This window comes from Pimephales promelas, chromosome 18 (assembly GCF_988280905.1).
Source record: "Pimephales promelas chromosome 18, fPimPro1.hap1.1, whole genome shotgun sequence".
NCBI classification, from domain to species: domain Eukaryota; kingdom Metazoa; phylum Chordata; class Actinopteri; order Cypriniformes; family Leuciscidae; genus Pimephales; species Pimephales promelas.
In genome coordinates, this window is record NC_142786.1 from 8,173,827 (window position 1) to 8,191,403 (window position 17,577).

Consider the following 17,577-nt stretch of genomic DNA (forward strand, 5'->3'; position numbering starts at 1 on the left):
AAGTCTAAGTCTCATGGCCCTTTATCAGAATCCAGAGTTTTGAGAAGATTGGGGATACTTAATTTTTTGCCCAAAAAAGAAACGTAAGGGGTAACACTGTCGTTTTTTTTTCTGGTCGAAATTTTGAATTTTGAAATCTCAGCTCTGGAAGGGTCTAGAGCCTCCATTGTTGCACTCAGGTCTATGTCTCATGGCCCTCTATCAGAATCCAGAGTTTTGAGAAGATCGGGGATACTTAATTTTTCGCCCCAAAAAAAAAAACGTAAGGGGTAACACTGTTGTTTTTTTTTACGGGTCGAAATTTTGATTTTCGATATCTCAGCTCTGGGTCTAGAGCCTCCATTGTTGCACTCAGGTCTAAGTCTCATGGCCCTCTATCAGAATCCAGAGTTTTGAGAAGATTGGAGAAACTTCAGTTTTCGCCCGAAAAAAAAAAACGAAAGGGGTACCACTGTCGTTTTTTTTTTCGGGTCGAAATGTTGAGTTTCGATATCTCAGCTCTGGAAGGGTCTAGAGCCTCCATTTTTGCACTCAGGTCTAAGGCTCACGGCCCTCTATCAGAATCTAGAGTTTTGAGAAGATTGGGGATACTTAATTTTTCGCCCAAAATAAAAAACGTAAGGGGTAACACTGTCGTTTTTTTTCGGGTCGAAATTTTGATTTTCGATATCTCAGCTCTGGAAGGGTCTAGAGCCTCCATTGTTGCACTCAGGTCTAAGTCTCATGGCCCTCTATCAGAATCCAGAGTTTTGAGAAGATTGGGGATACTTAATTTTTCGCCCAAAAAAAAAACGTAAGGGGTAACACTGTCGTTTTTTTTTTCGGGTCGAACATTTGATTTTCGATATCCCAGCTCTGGAAGGGTCTAGAGCCTCCATTGTTGCACTCAGGTCTAAGTCGCATGGCCCTCTATCAGAATCCAGAGTTTTGAGAAGATTGGGGATACTAAATTTTTCACCCCAAAAAAAAAACGTAAGGGGTAACACTGTCGTTTTTTTTTTTTGGGTCGAAATTTTGATTTTCGATATCTCAGCTCTGGAAGGGTCTAGAGCCTCCATTGTTGCACTCAGGTCTATGTCTCATGGCCCTCTATCAGAATCCAGAGTTTTGAGAAGATTGGGGATACTAAATTTTTCACCCCAAAAAAAAAACGTAAGGGGTAACACTGTCGTTTTTTTTTTGGGTCGAAATTTTGATTTTCGATATCTCAGCTCTGGAAGGGTCTAGAGCCTCCATTGTTGCACTCAGGTCTATGTCTCATGGCCCTCTATCAGAATCCAGAGTTTTGAGAAGATTGGGGATACTTAATTTTTCACTCCAAAAAAAAAACGTAAGGGGTAACACTGTCGTTTTTTTCGGGTCGAAATTTTGAATTTCGATATCTCAGCTCTGGAAGGGTCTAGAGCCTCCATTGTTGCACTCAGGTCTAAGTCTCATGGCCCTCTATCAGAATCCAGAGTTTTGAGAAGATTGGGGATACTTAATTTTTCGCCCAAAAAAAAAAACGTAAGGGGTAACACTGTCGTTTTTTTTTCGGGTCGAAATTTTGAGTGTCGATATCTCAGCACTGGAAGGGTCTAGAGCCTCCATTGTTGCACTCAGGTCTAAGTCTCATGGCCCTCTATCAGAATCCAGAGTTTTGAGAAGATTGGGGATACTTAATTTTTCGCCCCCCCAAAAAAACGTAAGGGGTAACACTGTCGTTTTTTTTTTTAGGGTCGAACTTTTGATTTTCGATATCTCAGCTCTGGAAGGGTCTAGAGCCTCCATTGTTGCACTCAGGTCTAAGTCTCATGGCCCTCTATCAGAATCCAGAGTTTTGAGAAGATTGGGGATACTTAATTTTTCGCCCAAAAAAAAAAAAAACGAAAGGGGTACCACTGTCTTTTTGGAGGAAGTTTGAATGTCCCACGCTTTATTGGAAGAAGTCCAAGAGATTGTAGTGCTGTGCAGTGGACTAGATCCCCTGTCTACGCCCTAGTTTGTGAGTGACAAGACTTGCAGTGTTGTTCATTAAATCACGTGTGCCGATTTGTGTGAATTACAGTTAAACACAAGTGGAAGTGTAATGCAGTGACATCGGGGAAACGGTTCTGGCTGTGGATATATCGCCCGCATCTCGTTGGATGGAGGAAGTCATCTAGTGGTGAAATTCTTGCCGCGGTGAACCTGCTCTGCCTACCTGAGTTTTGAGAAGAGCCAGCTATACGGCTGAAACTTCACCTTCCTTCAGCTGGCTGGACGCCGTTTAAACTTAATTTATTCAATAAAGACTCTGTGATTTTCTCTAATTTACTTGGCCTCTGTGTCCTCTGTGGTGTTGGCTCCTCGCGGTGGTACGTGTGTCGGGGGGGTGGGGACGGCCGGTCATCCGGCGTCCGGCCTCCCCGGTGACACTTACCTCAAGGGCATCCAAGATGTAGGTGTCTTTGTTTCCACAGTATTTTCCATTTTGATATATTTTTAGGTCAAACCGTTCCTGTCTGTCAGTCATATAATGGAGGTGTATGGTCACCACTTCAAAGAGCATGCACAGAGAAGTCCAAATTAAACATGATTCAATGACTCATAAATGTAAGTACACATTAATGGCCTAAGACACGAAACGAGTTGTTTGTGTGAGAAAACGAACAGTATTTATATCGTTTTTACCTCTTGTAACCACAGCCGTATCCAACTGATCTGACGGCACGGGCGCTTTGGTCTGCACAAGCCCCGGAAGTGATCTCTTGTGCATGTACACACATTGTTTACACAGATTTTAGAAGTTTAACTTTTCACTGTGAAGATCTAAACATATTTAGATGTACAGGAAATCGCAATGGAAGACGATTTCGATATTTAGATCTTCACAGTGAAAGGTAAAACTTCCGAAATCTGTGTAAACAATGAGTGACGCACATGCGCGAGAGATCACTTCCGGGGCTTTCTGGCGCGCTTGCGCAGATAGAAGCGGCCTCGCCCTCGCCCTCAGAGTACTTGGACGTCACTGCGATTACACAAGGTAAAAACGATATTAATACCGTTTGTTTTCTCTCACAAACCGCTCGTTCCGTGTCTTAGGCCATCAATCTGTACTTACATTTACGAGTCATTAAATCATGTTTAATTTGGACTTCTCTGTGCATGCTCTTTGAGGTGGTGACAATAGACCTCCATTACATGACTGACAGACAGATATCAAAATTGAAAATACTGTGGAAACAAAGACACCTACATCTTGGATACCCTTGAGGTAAGCTAAAACATACCAAAAATGTATATCAAAGTGAACTATCCCTGTAATGTTTCATGTCATGGTAATGACCATGTCATATCAGTCTTAAATGTTATCTGATAAGTGTGTTTCCCTCCCTGTTTTCAGAGCCTTTTGCAGCATCCCCAGATGGGCAGGCAGAGAAAAAAACGTCCAAAATGTGCATTGTGGACTCGTTTTCTCATTCGTTTTAAGAGAAAATAAAAATATATATTTAAAAAAAAAAGTGTTTTGTTTTTCTTTGCAGAAGTCTGAAAGAGGACATTTATCCAAGTTACAATATTTAATTGTAATATTTAAAATATGCTGTCCTATGAAATTACAGAAAATACCTAAAATTACAGGAAATTCCTGGCTACTGAGTTGCCGTAAATATAAAATTTTGCTGTAAAATTTACAGTATTCTATCCTGTAAAATTACAGTATCTTGTTGTAGTTATTTTACAATAGCAGTCCTGTATACTGTTTACAGTAAATTTACGGCAACTATTAGCCAGGAATTTCCTGTAAAATTACAAGAAATTTCTAACAGTGTGGGTCAATGACGTTACTTATTTTCAGTGTTGGGGAAAACTCATTACAAGTAACTTGAGTTACGTAATCAGATTACTTTTTCAAGTAACTAAAGTAACGCATTCATTTTAACATTTACAACAAAATATCTATTAATTACTTTTTCAAATAAGTAAACGACAGCTCTCCTGTCCGCATGTTGAGACAAATCATAAGTGCAGAGGTGTGTGTGTAAACATGATTGTAGTTCTAGACTAAATCTGAGCGTGCATTTACTCATCTTGCACAAATAAAGATTCAATGTTCTTTAAAATGAATAAAATCAGTGAAATGCAGAATCAGAACACTATGCAAACCTCCAATAACTAAATGTTACATAAAACATACATTTTTATGCATTTAATCTCACTTTATTGACCAACATACTTGCTTCTGACCTTCGATGATTCAGTTTAACCATAAGCAAAAATGACTATAGATTTTTATTTTATTTTATTATTATTGGTTAAGTAAGTGTACTTATTTCACTGAGGTTTATTTCACTTATGGTGTAAAAAGGGTATTTACAATTTACATTGGCCCAAAAATATAACTTTTTTGTTGTAAAAAACCAAGGCTAGCATAGGTGGGGGGAAAAAGTAACTTTTCGAAGTAACGCAATTTTAGTGTCTGAATTAAAGTCATTTTATATGTTTGTGGGTCTTCAAAATATGTAATGCAATATGTATGCATTTTTTAAAGAAATATTGGCATAGATTTGTACAATCTTTTGCAGTGTTTTATAATGTTAATAAAAAAATTAACGTTACGTAACGTAACGTTTTTCAAACCAACATAAGAACAAATAAGGCCTATTCCATTTTAAAACGTTTTTGAACTAGATTTTAAATTCTCATTTTTATCAAATATCTTTTGTCCTTCCCCCTTATAATATAATACGATTTATTATGTGGGTATTTCACTTTTAAACTTTTATGAATATGCACTCCCCCAGTACAACACAAATGAAATCCCGACAAGTCTCGCACATCTCCACATCTCACACGGACCTCTCGGTCTTCCGGTCTATTACGGATGTTGTGTTGTTTGGATACACCAAGACCCCACAACAGACCACCACGAGGAACATAAGCAGATTAATTCAACACGAAAGATCATTCACACGACACTAATATTCAAGTAATAACGCCCTGAGACTAACGGGCATACTTGGAACAGCAAAAGATAAATGACCGCGAGCGAGACATGGATTAAGCGTGCCGACCGCATCGGTGAGTGCATTAGCCCACTGTGTTTTCGCCCAGTGGCTTTTTATTATTATTTTTATTTTATTTTAATTGACTTATTAAGAAATACAAAAAATGGTTGCCAGAACTGCTTTATCCAGCAGACGGGTTTATTAGAGCATTCATATAGCCTAAGTCGTGTTGTAAGTTTATATAAATACGGTTTAGTTTGCAAATTAGCATACAGCTAACCGACCTACGGTCAAACAAACTTAGTCAAACAAAACTTTCGAAATCGAATTACCATTTGAATAATGTTTGTGCATTTGTAGTATACGCCTTTTGGGAATATTTTACGGTCGACTGCACAAGAAACTGATCACGTGTGTTTTGCAAGCAATTTAGTTCCGTTCAATATATCTTTCTTTCTCCTCTTGTGTTTTCGAAATGAACATGAAAAAAAAAACTATTTAAATATTTATTGAGCCCTGGTTTGAATTTCTGTCTCGGTCTTTGTTAATATTTAACGTAATTAAAATAAACCTTGTAACCAAAACAAGCAACTTTAAGTGTATCATAATTTGATGTATTCATTTATCAGTTTGCACACTGTACCAGATTTACAAATTTTAGTTAAATCGATGGAAACAAAAATGTGTCTAACATTACCTCCTTACTCTGTGCCATAGAAGTATTTTGGACCAGTTTCAGACTTGAAAATGTTGCCATACAAGACAGAGAAGTTATAGTTCACTTCAGAATTCTGTTATCATTACTCACCCTCAAGTTGTTTCAAACCTGTATGAATTTTTTTTCTTCTGCTGAACACAAAGGAAGATATTTTGAAGTATGTCAGTAACCAAACCGTTAACTGGACCCTTTGACTTCCATATTTATTTTTCCTACTATGTAAGTCAATCAGTCCAGTTAACTGTTTGGTTACCAACATTCTTCAAAATATCTTCTTTTGTGTTCAGCAGAAGAAAGAAATTCATACAGGTTTGAAACAACTTGAGGATATGGTGACAGAATTTTCATTTTGAAGTGAACTATCCCTTTAAAGGAGAGTATTATAACTATGGAGCAGTCAAGATGGCCATCTTCATTTGACAAAATGTAATGTTTTGGTCAAGCAGTGTGTTCTATTTTTTTTGACACATATAAAAGATCATGAATCTCTAAAACATTAGCACTTGTTATGTTTATTCATGGAAAAGTGGCTATTTGCTCTTCATTTGTTTTTTTGTTTTGTTTTTTGCCATTTCATTCCAAGGACTTCTGTAGCTTTTTTGAAACTTCTGATTTATGAAGCGAGTACTGAAAATAACGAACTTTTTCATCTTATATTCTGCCTTTAGGTATTGAAAAACATACAAAACAATACACCAACTTGACAAACGTGTTTTCCCCCTAACTATTTTGTGTTAATCATAATTACAAATTTAACCTGACACACACTTTAAATTCATACACAGTAACATAATTTCTCTGAATAAGTTTGTGAAGTACCGGTATGTGTAAATTATTTCCTGAAGTCTTTTTGTTGACCAATATCCACTTCAGATTTAAAAAGTTTTAATCAACACGTTAATGATGTTTAATAATAATAATACTAATTTTAATACTAATACTAATTTTAGTAATAAAAGTTTTTTTTTAAAACTAAAAACATTCTCGGATCTTGACGTTTATTATGAATAACCATTTTCCTTGTAAAAGAAAGTCACAAATAAATGCAGCAGAAAATAAAATAGTGGGATGAAATGGAACGAATAATATAAATACAAATTCTGCTATGTTTGTTGTTTACCCTATATATCATGTTTTGCCTTGTTTGATTTCTGAAAATGTTTTTTTTTTTTTTTTTTGCTAAAATTCTGCCATTTAATTAGCTTTAAACTGAATCTAATTTCTAAATCTAAACTATTTCCCCCTTACAGGCATTTTATGAGAGTGTATTCAATCAGATCCACCCTTTGGGCACTATGGACGGCAACTTACCACCATGGAATAAACATGGAGGCCATAACACAAGGGGTCCCCATAATATAGCAGGGGAACATCAGGAGGTAGGTTACAATAACTATATATCTGTACATTATGATAAAGTAATGACTGAGGGGAATTATGGAGAAAGAACAGAAGAGTTTTCCCACAGTACCTGGCTCCAAACACAGCCACAGGTAAGTGATATATCAATTGTGAGGCTGAATAGCAACATTATTAGGTTGCATCCAGCGCCTCACTTCTAAACTTAAATATCTTTTTTGCCCATTTTTTTTAGGATCATGACTTGATAGAAGACAGCTCTGCTGCTGGAGAACCCGTTTCATCGCTGTCATCTTGTATGAGTGGTGCATTTAAGGCTTTGCTACCAGATTACCATGGAACTTCATCAGAAATGACAACTGTTAAATATTCGTATTCTCCCAATTCTCTCGTTAAACCTGGTACTTCAGTTGACGAAAAGATAGTAGTGGGGAAAAGGGAAAAAAGTGATTATCTGAAAGACCCTTTGTGTGAATCATCAACTAGTGTGACACACATGCTTCCTCCCAGATGTTCCCAATATGTGCCTCAAGAAAAGGTATGTGACCTCTACACTGCACACCCAAAATAAATGTAATTTCTCCATTGTCACCTCCATTATTTTTTTCACAGGACCGAGAGGTGGCCCAAGGAAACTGTAATTGGACATCAGTGATCAAAGATGCTTTAGAGATGAGTAATGGAATGGAAATGGAACAGACTTTATCCATGGATGTATGTGGCCCCTTGATGGACTTAAATCCTGTATGTAAAGGACCTGAGACTGAGGCAAAATTTACATTAATGGATGACTATAAGATAGCAGGATCCAAACTAAATGAGAAGCCGGATGGTCAAGGAGTGAAAGGAGAACCGGATACCTTTATTTCAATGTTGTCAGATGGCATCAGTAAAAAGCAAGACGTCCTGGAAATGGTAGGAGCTGATATCAAAAATCTTTTGAATGTAGATTTTATAAATCAGCATTCAACCAATCAAAGAACATATAATCAATTTATTGTCTCATATTTCATCTATTTGCAGGGGGAAAATGATGAACCAAGCATGTTAGTTGTTGGAACATCTCAAATGAATGAGGAACTTGGAATGACTGGAAATGGAGAAAATGAACCAGGGTTTTTACCAGGATTTAATAGGAGTTCATACACTCCTTTTTCTTCATCAGAAGGTTTTATGAAAAGTGAAGAGTTCCTGGGTATTCCTACGGTCAAGCAGTCTGTTGAACACATCCTCCAGGGAACAACACAAGGACCCAAGTCGTGCAAAGATGTCAGTCCTAGAAAAACTGCGGGTACAAGCATTTGCTTCAAACATTCAACAACTGTTCTTGAAGGTTCTTCTGTATATGGTCTTCATCATCTTGATCAAAAGGACTGTCACCAAGCAGAGGTTACAGATGGAAATGCTTCAGTTAACACCCATGATCATTCCCTACAATATGATGTGCAGGACAAGAGGGTAAACGCAAGAAATCTGCATGCCTCTGAGACTACATTAATAGAGCAAAGTGCTGCATGTCTTCCTGACTCTAGTAAACTAAAAAAACAAGATTGTGTACTTTCTCCAGCCTCAGTGGGCAGTCAAAATACAGCTTTGGTCGAATGTGAGAACTCAAAACTGCTGATTCCAACAGAAGATAGGACCAGCCTGTCTGTACCAGGACAAATTCAAACTGTTTTTCAAAAGACAAGAGTTAGCACAAAAAATGCAGAACGTGATCTAAAGATGGAAACAGAATCTTCCCCTGATATTCAAAACTTTTCATCAGGATCAGAGACAGTACCACATCAAACTGTTGTATCCAACAAAATTCAACTTGATTATAAATGCAAGGATTCTCAGATAAAACCACAGGAAAGTGACATATTAAATCCAAGTACAGTTCTTCTGCCTTGTGATGAAAAGGTACAAAACTCTGAAAAAAATGAAAGGATGTTTCTCAACATTACTTCAGAAAGCAGTTTTCCACCACCCAGTGAGAATGTTCATGCAGCTCCACCTTTTCCCACCTCAAGGATCGATTGCTCCTCTCAGCCTAACCTACAGAAAGCATTGCAAAAGCATAAGAAAGCAAGAAAAATAAAAAAATCTGAACTTGAGGAATTAAATGGACCACTACACAAATCTAATAAAAGAGATGATTTTTCTGTGTATAACTCGGTAATTTTGGACAGTGCTGAAAAACCTGACGCAATTGAATGCGAAGACACCAATCAGAACTTTTCATTGGTTAATCATGGCAGCACTGCACCGAAAGAGGAGGACTTAATTGCAAATGGTGATGTAAACCCACCTTCATCTAGAAGAAAATCACAACTGCGGATGACACAACTTGAGCTAGTGGCAGATACAGCGGAAACCTCACAAAATCCAGATCATAACTGCTCTGAAACCTCTCAGGTAAAAGCACCGTCAACTGCTATGATCGACAGGAAGGCTGTTTCTAGAAGGAAACTGAAGAACAAAACAAGGTTACGTTTAAAAGCAAAAAAATCTGCTGGATTTAGCAATCAGTGTTTGTCTCAAGGCACTGTCTTGTCTGCAGATGAGGACTGTACATCACATTTTCAGGCCAGTGGCGCCACCCTGGTAAAAGAAGTCAGCAACCCAGAAATAATCCAACAGGCCACCTCTAGATTAGAGTCCAGTATTGCTGAGTGCAGTCCAGAAAAATATACTCTGCAAACACTACAAAGCAAAGGCGACCCACATGATGAACCCACAACGTTTACAGAAGTTGAGGCCGATTTAATGGTCTTCAAGAAGCATCCAAAGGTGAGAAGACCTGGTATAAAAACTTCTAGAGGCAAAAATGATGAGCATGAAACTAGTCTGCTAAATAGTCCGTCTTTACTGGAGTCTGTGAGTCAAGCAGATTCTGTTTCAAGCTCAGTGACTGAATCTTCAAACATTATAAGCCCTCAGAAAAACCCAAAGAAATCAAAGCAAAATAAGAGAGCAGATATCAACAAGGCAACACAGTCCCAACAAGATGATATTCCGTTACCATTATCAAAATCCAAGGAACACATGGTGATTTCCAATACTAGAATAGATGACTGTGACACTACTCTTTTGGACATACAACCTTCTATAGCCACTCTGAAGCGAATAGATTCTGTTCCAACGGCGGGAACTGAAGTTGAGTCTCCAGTTGTTCTCAGCACGCAAAGGAAGTCACTGAAAAAGAAACGGTCCGATATTAAATGTAAAGTTAACCAAACAACAGCTCAACAGAGTGTTTTGAATCCACTCTCAGAATCTGATGCTAGCATTGTGCAACCAACTACAAGAAGGTTCAGTCCAAGAAAAACATTTGACACAATTTTTTCCCATAACGCAGTCAGTGAGAGCTGTGAAAATGTTCATTTGAATCAGTCAATTTCTTCAGTTGATTCTATGTCTTCTACAGAAATTGACATTTCAGGTGTCAGCCAAAAGAAAACAGAAAAGACGTCAAGTAAAAGGAGAAAGACAAAAATCAAATTTATGGAGGGACAAACATCCACTACTAGCCAAAAGGAAGATGTTATTGTACTGCCTTCAGAAGATTTTGCATCTATTCTGGTTTCGAATCCTGAAAAGACCGTGAAAGATAAAAGTCCCTCTAGAAACAAAACAAATGACGACCCCTTAAAGGATAATTTGGTTGAAGACACAATATTAGCATTTGTGACACAAGAAAATTCTTTTTCACCTTCAAAGATTGATTCAAGACGAACCAAAACACTGAAAAAGCCAAGAAAAAAGACTGTAACCAAAATAAAAAATGAGGCGGAAGGAATACTCGATGTAAACCAGCATGACGATTTTGTTGCAATAACCTCAAAATCTAGTGCAGACATAGTGGCCTCCAGTTCACCAATGACTTTAAAAGAAAAAAGACTTGTGGAAAATGCAATTGCAGAGAACGTGAAGGGGAACCATGCAACTGCTCTTTTCATCATGCAGACTTCTACAGCCACTTTGCAGCACACTGAATGTGTTTCAACTTCATTTGCACACAGCACGCCAAAAAAATCTAGGAAAATGTCTGACATTAAAGGCGAAGCAACAACACCTGAAGTTGACCAATCAAAGCAACAAGAACTCCATCAATTTGATTCTGCGTCAGCTACAGAAATGGATCATTCAGATGGTGTACGCCAAAAGAAGATAAAAGTGAAGACGAAAAGACGTAAAAAGGTCACTAAACGCAAAACACATGTTACCCAAGTAATCAAAAAAATTGGAGAACCGTCTCTTTCAGCAACTATGCAGCAAGAACATTCAGTTTCTAACAGAAACACAAATTCAAGGTCAGAAGAATTGAAAATTAAACGTATGAAAAAGAAGACATCACTAAAAGTCAGAAATGTTCAACCAGAAGACCATGCTGAACATCATTCGTTTTTGTCAGCACTTTTGCCTCCGCCAATATCTCTGGGTAAGGATGCAACACAAGACCCTTGCATAAAAACAGACATTTGTAATGAATCAGCTGAAAGTCATGTTGAAAACCAGGTTTTCTCTGAAGATGTTGCATTCTCTCAGAGCTCACCAAAGAAGGTAAAGAAAACACCAGTGAAACAATTGCTAGTGCAAAAAGAAGATAAAGAACAAGGCAACATTCAAGAGCTGGCTCTCGGAGAGGACGAAAAGTCTGACATGCCATCTGTTGTGCGGGAGGTAGCCTTTGAGAATTTTGAAACGTTAGAAGCAGATGGCTGTGACCATCAGACGAAGGAGAAAGCCAAAAAATCCAAGCAAATTGCAGAAACGCATGAATTTGCTAATATTTCTTTGTCTCAAGAGAAAAATACTGGATCAGATGAGGCAGGTGTCATGGTCACCTTTACACAGATCCAAGATTTCTGTAAACTAGATGATGGTCAGACTGTAGAACCACAGCCTGAAAAAGAAGAGGAAGATAGTAGAATTAAAGATCTCAAAGCCACAAAAACCCCTAAAACAAAGAGTAGAAAAGCTAGGCGAAAGAAGATAGCAGGCCTGTTAACTCGAACAGTTAAAGATGAGGAGCATAAAGATATATCTTATGAAAACAGAATTGTCTGTGATTTTCAAAACAACACAAAAATTCTAATTTCTAATAACTCGCAGAGGACAGCAGTTATTCCAGAAGAACCAGTAATGAAATCAAGAAAATCAACCCGCACACAAAAAACAAACTCGGGAACATTTATTCAAAATGTGTCAACCCAGGGCTCTTTAGACATCATTGAATGTCATACAAGGCTTGGAGAGACTCTTTCTGGTTCTATGCAGCCTGATGATTGTGAAGGCCAGCACACTGTTGAGCAAAAGTCACCAAGACGTGGAACACCACCTTCACTTAAAAGCAAGAAACAGAAGTTATCTATAGCACATTTAGAAGATAACACCACTCCATCTGCCCATGTCTCAGATTTCTCTTCATGCCAGGACAGCACAGAGACTCTTTCCAGTTCCATGCAACCAGCTGATTGTGAAGGCCAGCACACTGTTAAGCAAAAGTCACGAAGACGAGGAAGACCACCCTCAATAAAAAGCAAGAAACAGAAGTTATCTTTAGCACATTTAGAAGAAAACTCTGCTCCATCTCTCCAGTCCTCAAACCTCTCTTCATGTCCGGACAACACAGAGACTTTTTCCAGTTCCATGCAACCTGCAGATTGTGAAGACCAGTGCATTGTTGATAAAAAGTCACCAAGACGAGGAAGACCACCCTCATTAAATAGCAAGAAACAGGAGTTATCTATAGCATGTTTAAAAGACAACACCTCTCCATCTGTCCAGATCATAGATCCCTCTTCATGTCAGGACAGCACAGAGACTCTTTCCAGTTCCATGCAACCTGCAGATTGTGAAGGCCAGCACACTGTTGAGCAAAAGTCAAGAAAACGAGGAAGACCACCCTCAATAAAAAAGAAGAGACAGAAATTACCTATATCATATGTAAAGAATAACACCTCTCCGTCTGTCCAGTTCTTAGACCCTGATTCATGTCGGGACACCACAGAGACTCTTTCCAGCTCCATGCAACCTACTGATTGTGAAGGCCAGTACACTGTTAAGCAAAAGTCAAGAAAACGAGGAAGACCACCCTCAATTAAAAACAAGAAACAGAAGTTATCTATAGCACATTTAGAAGATAAAACCTCTCCATCTGTCCAGTTCCTAGATCTCTCTTCATGTCAGGAGAGCACTGAGACTCTTTCCAGCTCCATGCATCCTGATGATTGTGAAGGCCCGTACACTAAGCAAAGGTCACCAAGACAAGGAAGACCATCCTCAATTAAAAATAACAGACGGAAGTTGCCTATAGCACATTTAGAAGATAACACCTCTCCATCTGTCCAGATCTCAGACCTCTCTTCATGTCAGGACAGCACAGAAAATACTGCCAAAGCAGCTGCAAGTCCAGTGAAGCAAGTGGATAATGTAACTTTTACCAAACAATTGGGGACTGATCCCTCAGAATCCCTTCAGAGTGTTGCTGATGACTTGTCACACAACATCCCTGCACCCAAGCATAAAAAAGGGAAGAACTTTAAAAGGCTTAAGTTGTCAAGCTTGAGATTATCCAGCAGAACATCTGAACCTTCAGTCAAAGGTTTTCAAAAAGCAGATATAGATTCCATCCCTCAAAAATCCACAAAGGATTTCAATGAGGAAGGGGAAACATCTTTGCAAATGCCTAGGACAGCAAAGAAATTGGAAATTTGTGAAAAAACTGCTGTACAAGATGGAGATGTCCTGGCAGATATAAAGATTGAGAGAAAGGCTACAGTTAAAATATTGAAAGGAGCAAAACGTGGTCGGAAGAGACGAAAAAGTAAAAAACCAACCTCTGATCTTGCAACTGATCATGAAGAGCTTCAAAGGTTTACAACAAAAAACAAAAATGACGAAAGACAAGATTGTTCTGAACCAGCCAAAAGTTTACTGACAACGTTTAGTATAACTAATGAATGTGCTACAGAGGACCAGTATAATACAGTAACATCAGAGAACAATGATAAGGAGAAAACTTCCACTCAAATGTCCACTTCTTCCACTCACCTATCCTCCAATTTAATGAAAGAAGTAAAGAAGTACAATGAACACGATGCTGAACCAAATGGAAACCATTTATTTGCGGTTACTGATAATTCAGGACTCTCTGGGGGAGTCTCTAGTGGAATTTGTAACTTAATTTCTAACAATGTGGTCAAAGAGGAGTCAGAACACATTTTTCTGGATACAAAAATTAAACCCAACGTTGAGCTGAAATGTACTCCGCAAACAGCTGGACAAAGTGTGGAAATGTCTGGAAAAAAAATGCTTGACAACTTGTTTGAAATAGAAAACACATTTCAGACATCTACAAAACATAAAATGGATGCCTTCACAAAGGATAGTGAGGAATGTGTTGTAATGCCAAAAAAGGTGTCTAAAAAGAAAACAATGAGATCCAAGCCTAAAGAAATAATGAAGAAACCCCTCACATGCAAATACTGTGGTGTTTCCTTTCGGCACATTACAGCATATGCCGTTCATCAACGCATTCATACAGGTGACAAACCCTACAAATGCAAGATCTGTGGAAAAACCTTTGCTCAACTGTCCAAACTCAAGTCTCATCGTAATGTACATAAACAGGATGCCTCTTTTCCTTGTCCTTGCTGTAGCCAAAAATTCTTGCAGAAAGAAAATTTGCTATGTCATTTTAAAGTCCACCTGCATGAATCAAAGACAAACACTCAACCACAGACGGGCATTAAGAGCAAGAAAAATACTTTATCAGATGTGTGTTCAGAGACCCCAAACAATTACAGGTGCCTTATTTGCAAGAAAAACTTTTTAAGCCGCGTCAAATTACAGAATCACATGCAATCACATGAAGTGGAGAAGCCCTTGACTTGTAAGGACTGTGGGAAGAAGTTCTGGAAACCATCAAGCCTCACAGCTCATGAAAAAAGCCACTGGCCTGTTAAACCATATGCATGTTCAATTTGTGGAAAAGGATTTAACCTGCTAAAGGCCCTAAAAAAGCATTCTCAAGACCATGCCGGCGAGACCCCTTTCTCCTGCTTTCACTGCGGTCATGCATTCAGTGCTCTGTCTGCACTTCGGATGCACCAGGCATCCAAAACTTGCATTGCAAGGAGGAATGATGGGGCAAGAGGTAACATTGAGGGCTTTATTGTAAGTCAAGGAGTTGATGGTCAAGTGAACACACCAGTGTTCTTCAAGTGCCAAATATGCAAACAGCTTTTCAGGAAATGGTGCCAATACACTCTTCACCTTCAAACACATACCAGCTCTCCCCCATACATTTGTTTTTCTTGTGGACAGTGTTATGAGAAGGATTCAGAGATGAATGTTCATTGCGAGGTTTGTTGCCAGTCAAGTGGGGAGGATCAGATTTGTGGTGCATCACTCTCTGAAATCATGCAAGGTGTTATCCAAACCTACCCTTTAAAGTGTACCTCAAAACAGACTCCATCAAGTACAGGATTTCACCTGAATTCCCAAATGCCGAACCGCTCAGAACAACTGCCTCAATCGATAGATGTGGAACTTCCACAAACAAAAGAGACAGATCTCTCTGAAATTCCTAAAATGGATTCTACCCTGTCACCCATCAAGCTCCCAATTGCCCAAACTCCCACTCATTCTGATGTTAGATGTATTTCCACAAGTAGCCCTCAAGACTGCATTGAAATCTCTCAGAGTCTTTTGAAATTCAAGTGTTCACGTTGTGGTCAGCGATTCGAGCAGTACAGGACTTTGAGTGCTCATCTGCAAATGCATGCTCCTGGTTTCAGATATACCTGTGCACAGTGTGGACAGTTCTTCGAAAGGTGGAGTAAACTATGGCTGCATCAGCGACGTCATCGTCTAAAAAGCCGTTCCTACTCTTGTAATCAGTGCAATCTGCAGTTTCGCTTCTTGAGCTCCTTCAAAGAACATATGATTGACCATGCTGGAGAGAAAGCATATGCTTGTTCGCTCTGTCCCAGAACCTTCATTCAGGAGTCAAGCTTACATGCTCACCAATGTGAGTCTCATAAACAACTTTGTAAAAGTCTCAAATGTGATGTCTGTTCTAAGACTTTCAGTAGTTTAACAAACTTAATCAAGCACAGTCTTCTGCACAATGGTTCTACCTCTCATATTTGTCTCGCTTGCAATCTCTCATTCACAAATACAAGAGTCTTAAAGGAACACTTGAAAACGCACACCACCGACCATGGTCCGGTCCTCCCTGATATTCCTTCAAAGCCCCTCGATTTTCCTCACAAATGCAAGAGATGTAAAGCTAGCTTTTCAACGGGGGAGTTGCTCTACGCTCATCAGATACGGCATTCCAGAGATGCAAAGAGTAATGTTCATTCAGCGACAGTACCTACCTCAAAATTGTCAGATTCTTGTAGTGAGACACCATCTACCCTAACCTCCACTCAAAAGAATCATATATCAAACCTCAAACTTGATGGCATACCCGATGATGAAAGCCTGTATGTTTATTCCCACCCTGACAGGCTCTATGTCCCCTTTAGTCGCAGAGTACAGATTCCAGTCATTAATTTGGACCCTGATGAACATGAGGTCTCAAACTCTCAGACAACCAGTCCTGAACTTCCAAACAGTGAAATCACTGCTCAGTCTGACAGCACACATCTACCTCAGGCCACATCAGGTCAGGAAACCACCAACCTAAATTCAAGTGAAAGCCCAAAAGAGAAGGCAAATGGTGATTATAGCTGCACGCATCAGAGAACTAGATTTGTGGAGACAAGTGTTGATATGGAGGTAGAAGCGACTGCTCAAGAAGAGTCGTCAGAGGAGGGATTTGAATGTGCAGACTGCACTGAAAAACTTAGCAGCGTGCTCAACCTTTATGAACATTACATACTTCATGCAATGGGAGATGCGTATGTACAAGTACATTGATCTTTGATAATGTTGGAAGGTAGATGGTTTCCCAAGTGTTGACACTATTATCTTTTTTACACTTTGTTTTTGCATGTTTGACGCAAATATCGGCTAAACGTTTATCTTGTATTTTAGTTGATCTTGAATTTAGTTGATTACCATACCTCTTTCCTCTAACATACTCTTTGAGCCCTCAGGTTAATTTAGTTTAATACATGGGTCATGTCACCATGCCTTATTTCAAATCATCTCTGTACTGTTCGTATGTCTTGATTTTTTAATTTGTGCCTTCAGTGAGAGGTTTGGTTCTGTAAAGGATCTGTAAATAGCTATAAATAAAACTTCATAACTACACATCCTGCTAGTCCTCCCTGTTAAAATCTCATTACACGTTTCCAATTGAAATTTTGTAATATTGAGATTTGGTTGAATATAGGTTAACCTAGAGCGTTCATATATTATGTCTGGATGTGACAAAAATATAATGTATATTGTAAATAATGTGTAGAACATTTGATAATTTCTATATGCTTGTCATTGTAGTCAGATTTCTTTTAATAAAACATACTACGCGTCGTGTAATGTTTTCATTATATTGTCACTGACTAAAACTAAAACTCACTAAAACGTTTT

At 38.6% G+C, this 17,577-nt stretch overlaps 1 protein-coding gene across 2 annotated transcripts; it reads left to right on the forward strand.

Annotated features, from left to right (window-relative positions):
• The first annotated feature begins 4,824 nt into the window (after nucleotides 1-4,824).
• On the forward strand, nucleotides 4,825-17,521 carry LOC120483359 (uncharacterized). 2 transcript variants are annotated; one of them, XM_039678325.2, is made up of 5 exons: nucleotides 4,825-5,040; nucleotides 6,936-7,178; nucleotides 7,280-7,582; nucleotides 7,657-7,959; nucleotides 8,068-17,521. In XM_039678325.2, exons 2-5 carry the CDS (start codon nucleotides 6,981-6,983, stop codon nucleotides 16,960-16,962), a joined length of 9,699 nt encoding a protein of 3,232 aa, XP_039534259.2. In that variant the 5' UTR covers nucleotides 4,825-5,040; nucleotides 6,936-6,980; the 3' UTR covers nucleotides 16,963-17,521. The 2 variants fall into 2 exon arrangements, with proteins under 2 accessions (XP_039534259.2, XP_039534260.2); XM_039678326.2 differs by having other exon boundaries at nucleotides 6,936-7,064.
• Nucleotides 17,522-17,577: the final 56 nt, after the last annotated feature.

What these genes read in the sequence shown, in the direction of transcription:
- LOC120483359 (XM_039678325.2), top strand. Translation starts at nt 6,981, where the DNA reads ATGGACGGCAACTTACCACCATGGAATAAACATGGAGGCCATAACACA. An exon ending in GGCTCCAAACACAGCCACAG is followed by an intron (nt 7,179 to 7,279) that starts GTAAGTGATATA and finishes CATTTTTTTTAG; the next exon opens with GATCATGACTTGATAGAAGA. An exon ending in AGCAAGACGTCCTGGAAATG is followed by an intron (nt 7,960 to 8,067) that starts GTAGGAGCTGAT and finishes ATCTATTTGCAG; the next exon opens with GGGGAAAATGATGAACCAAG.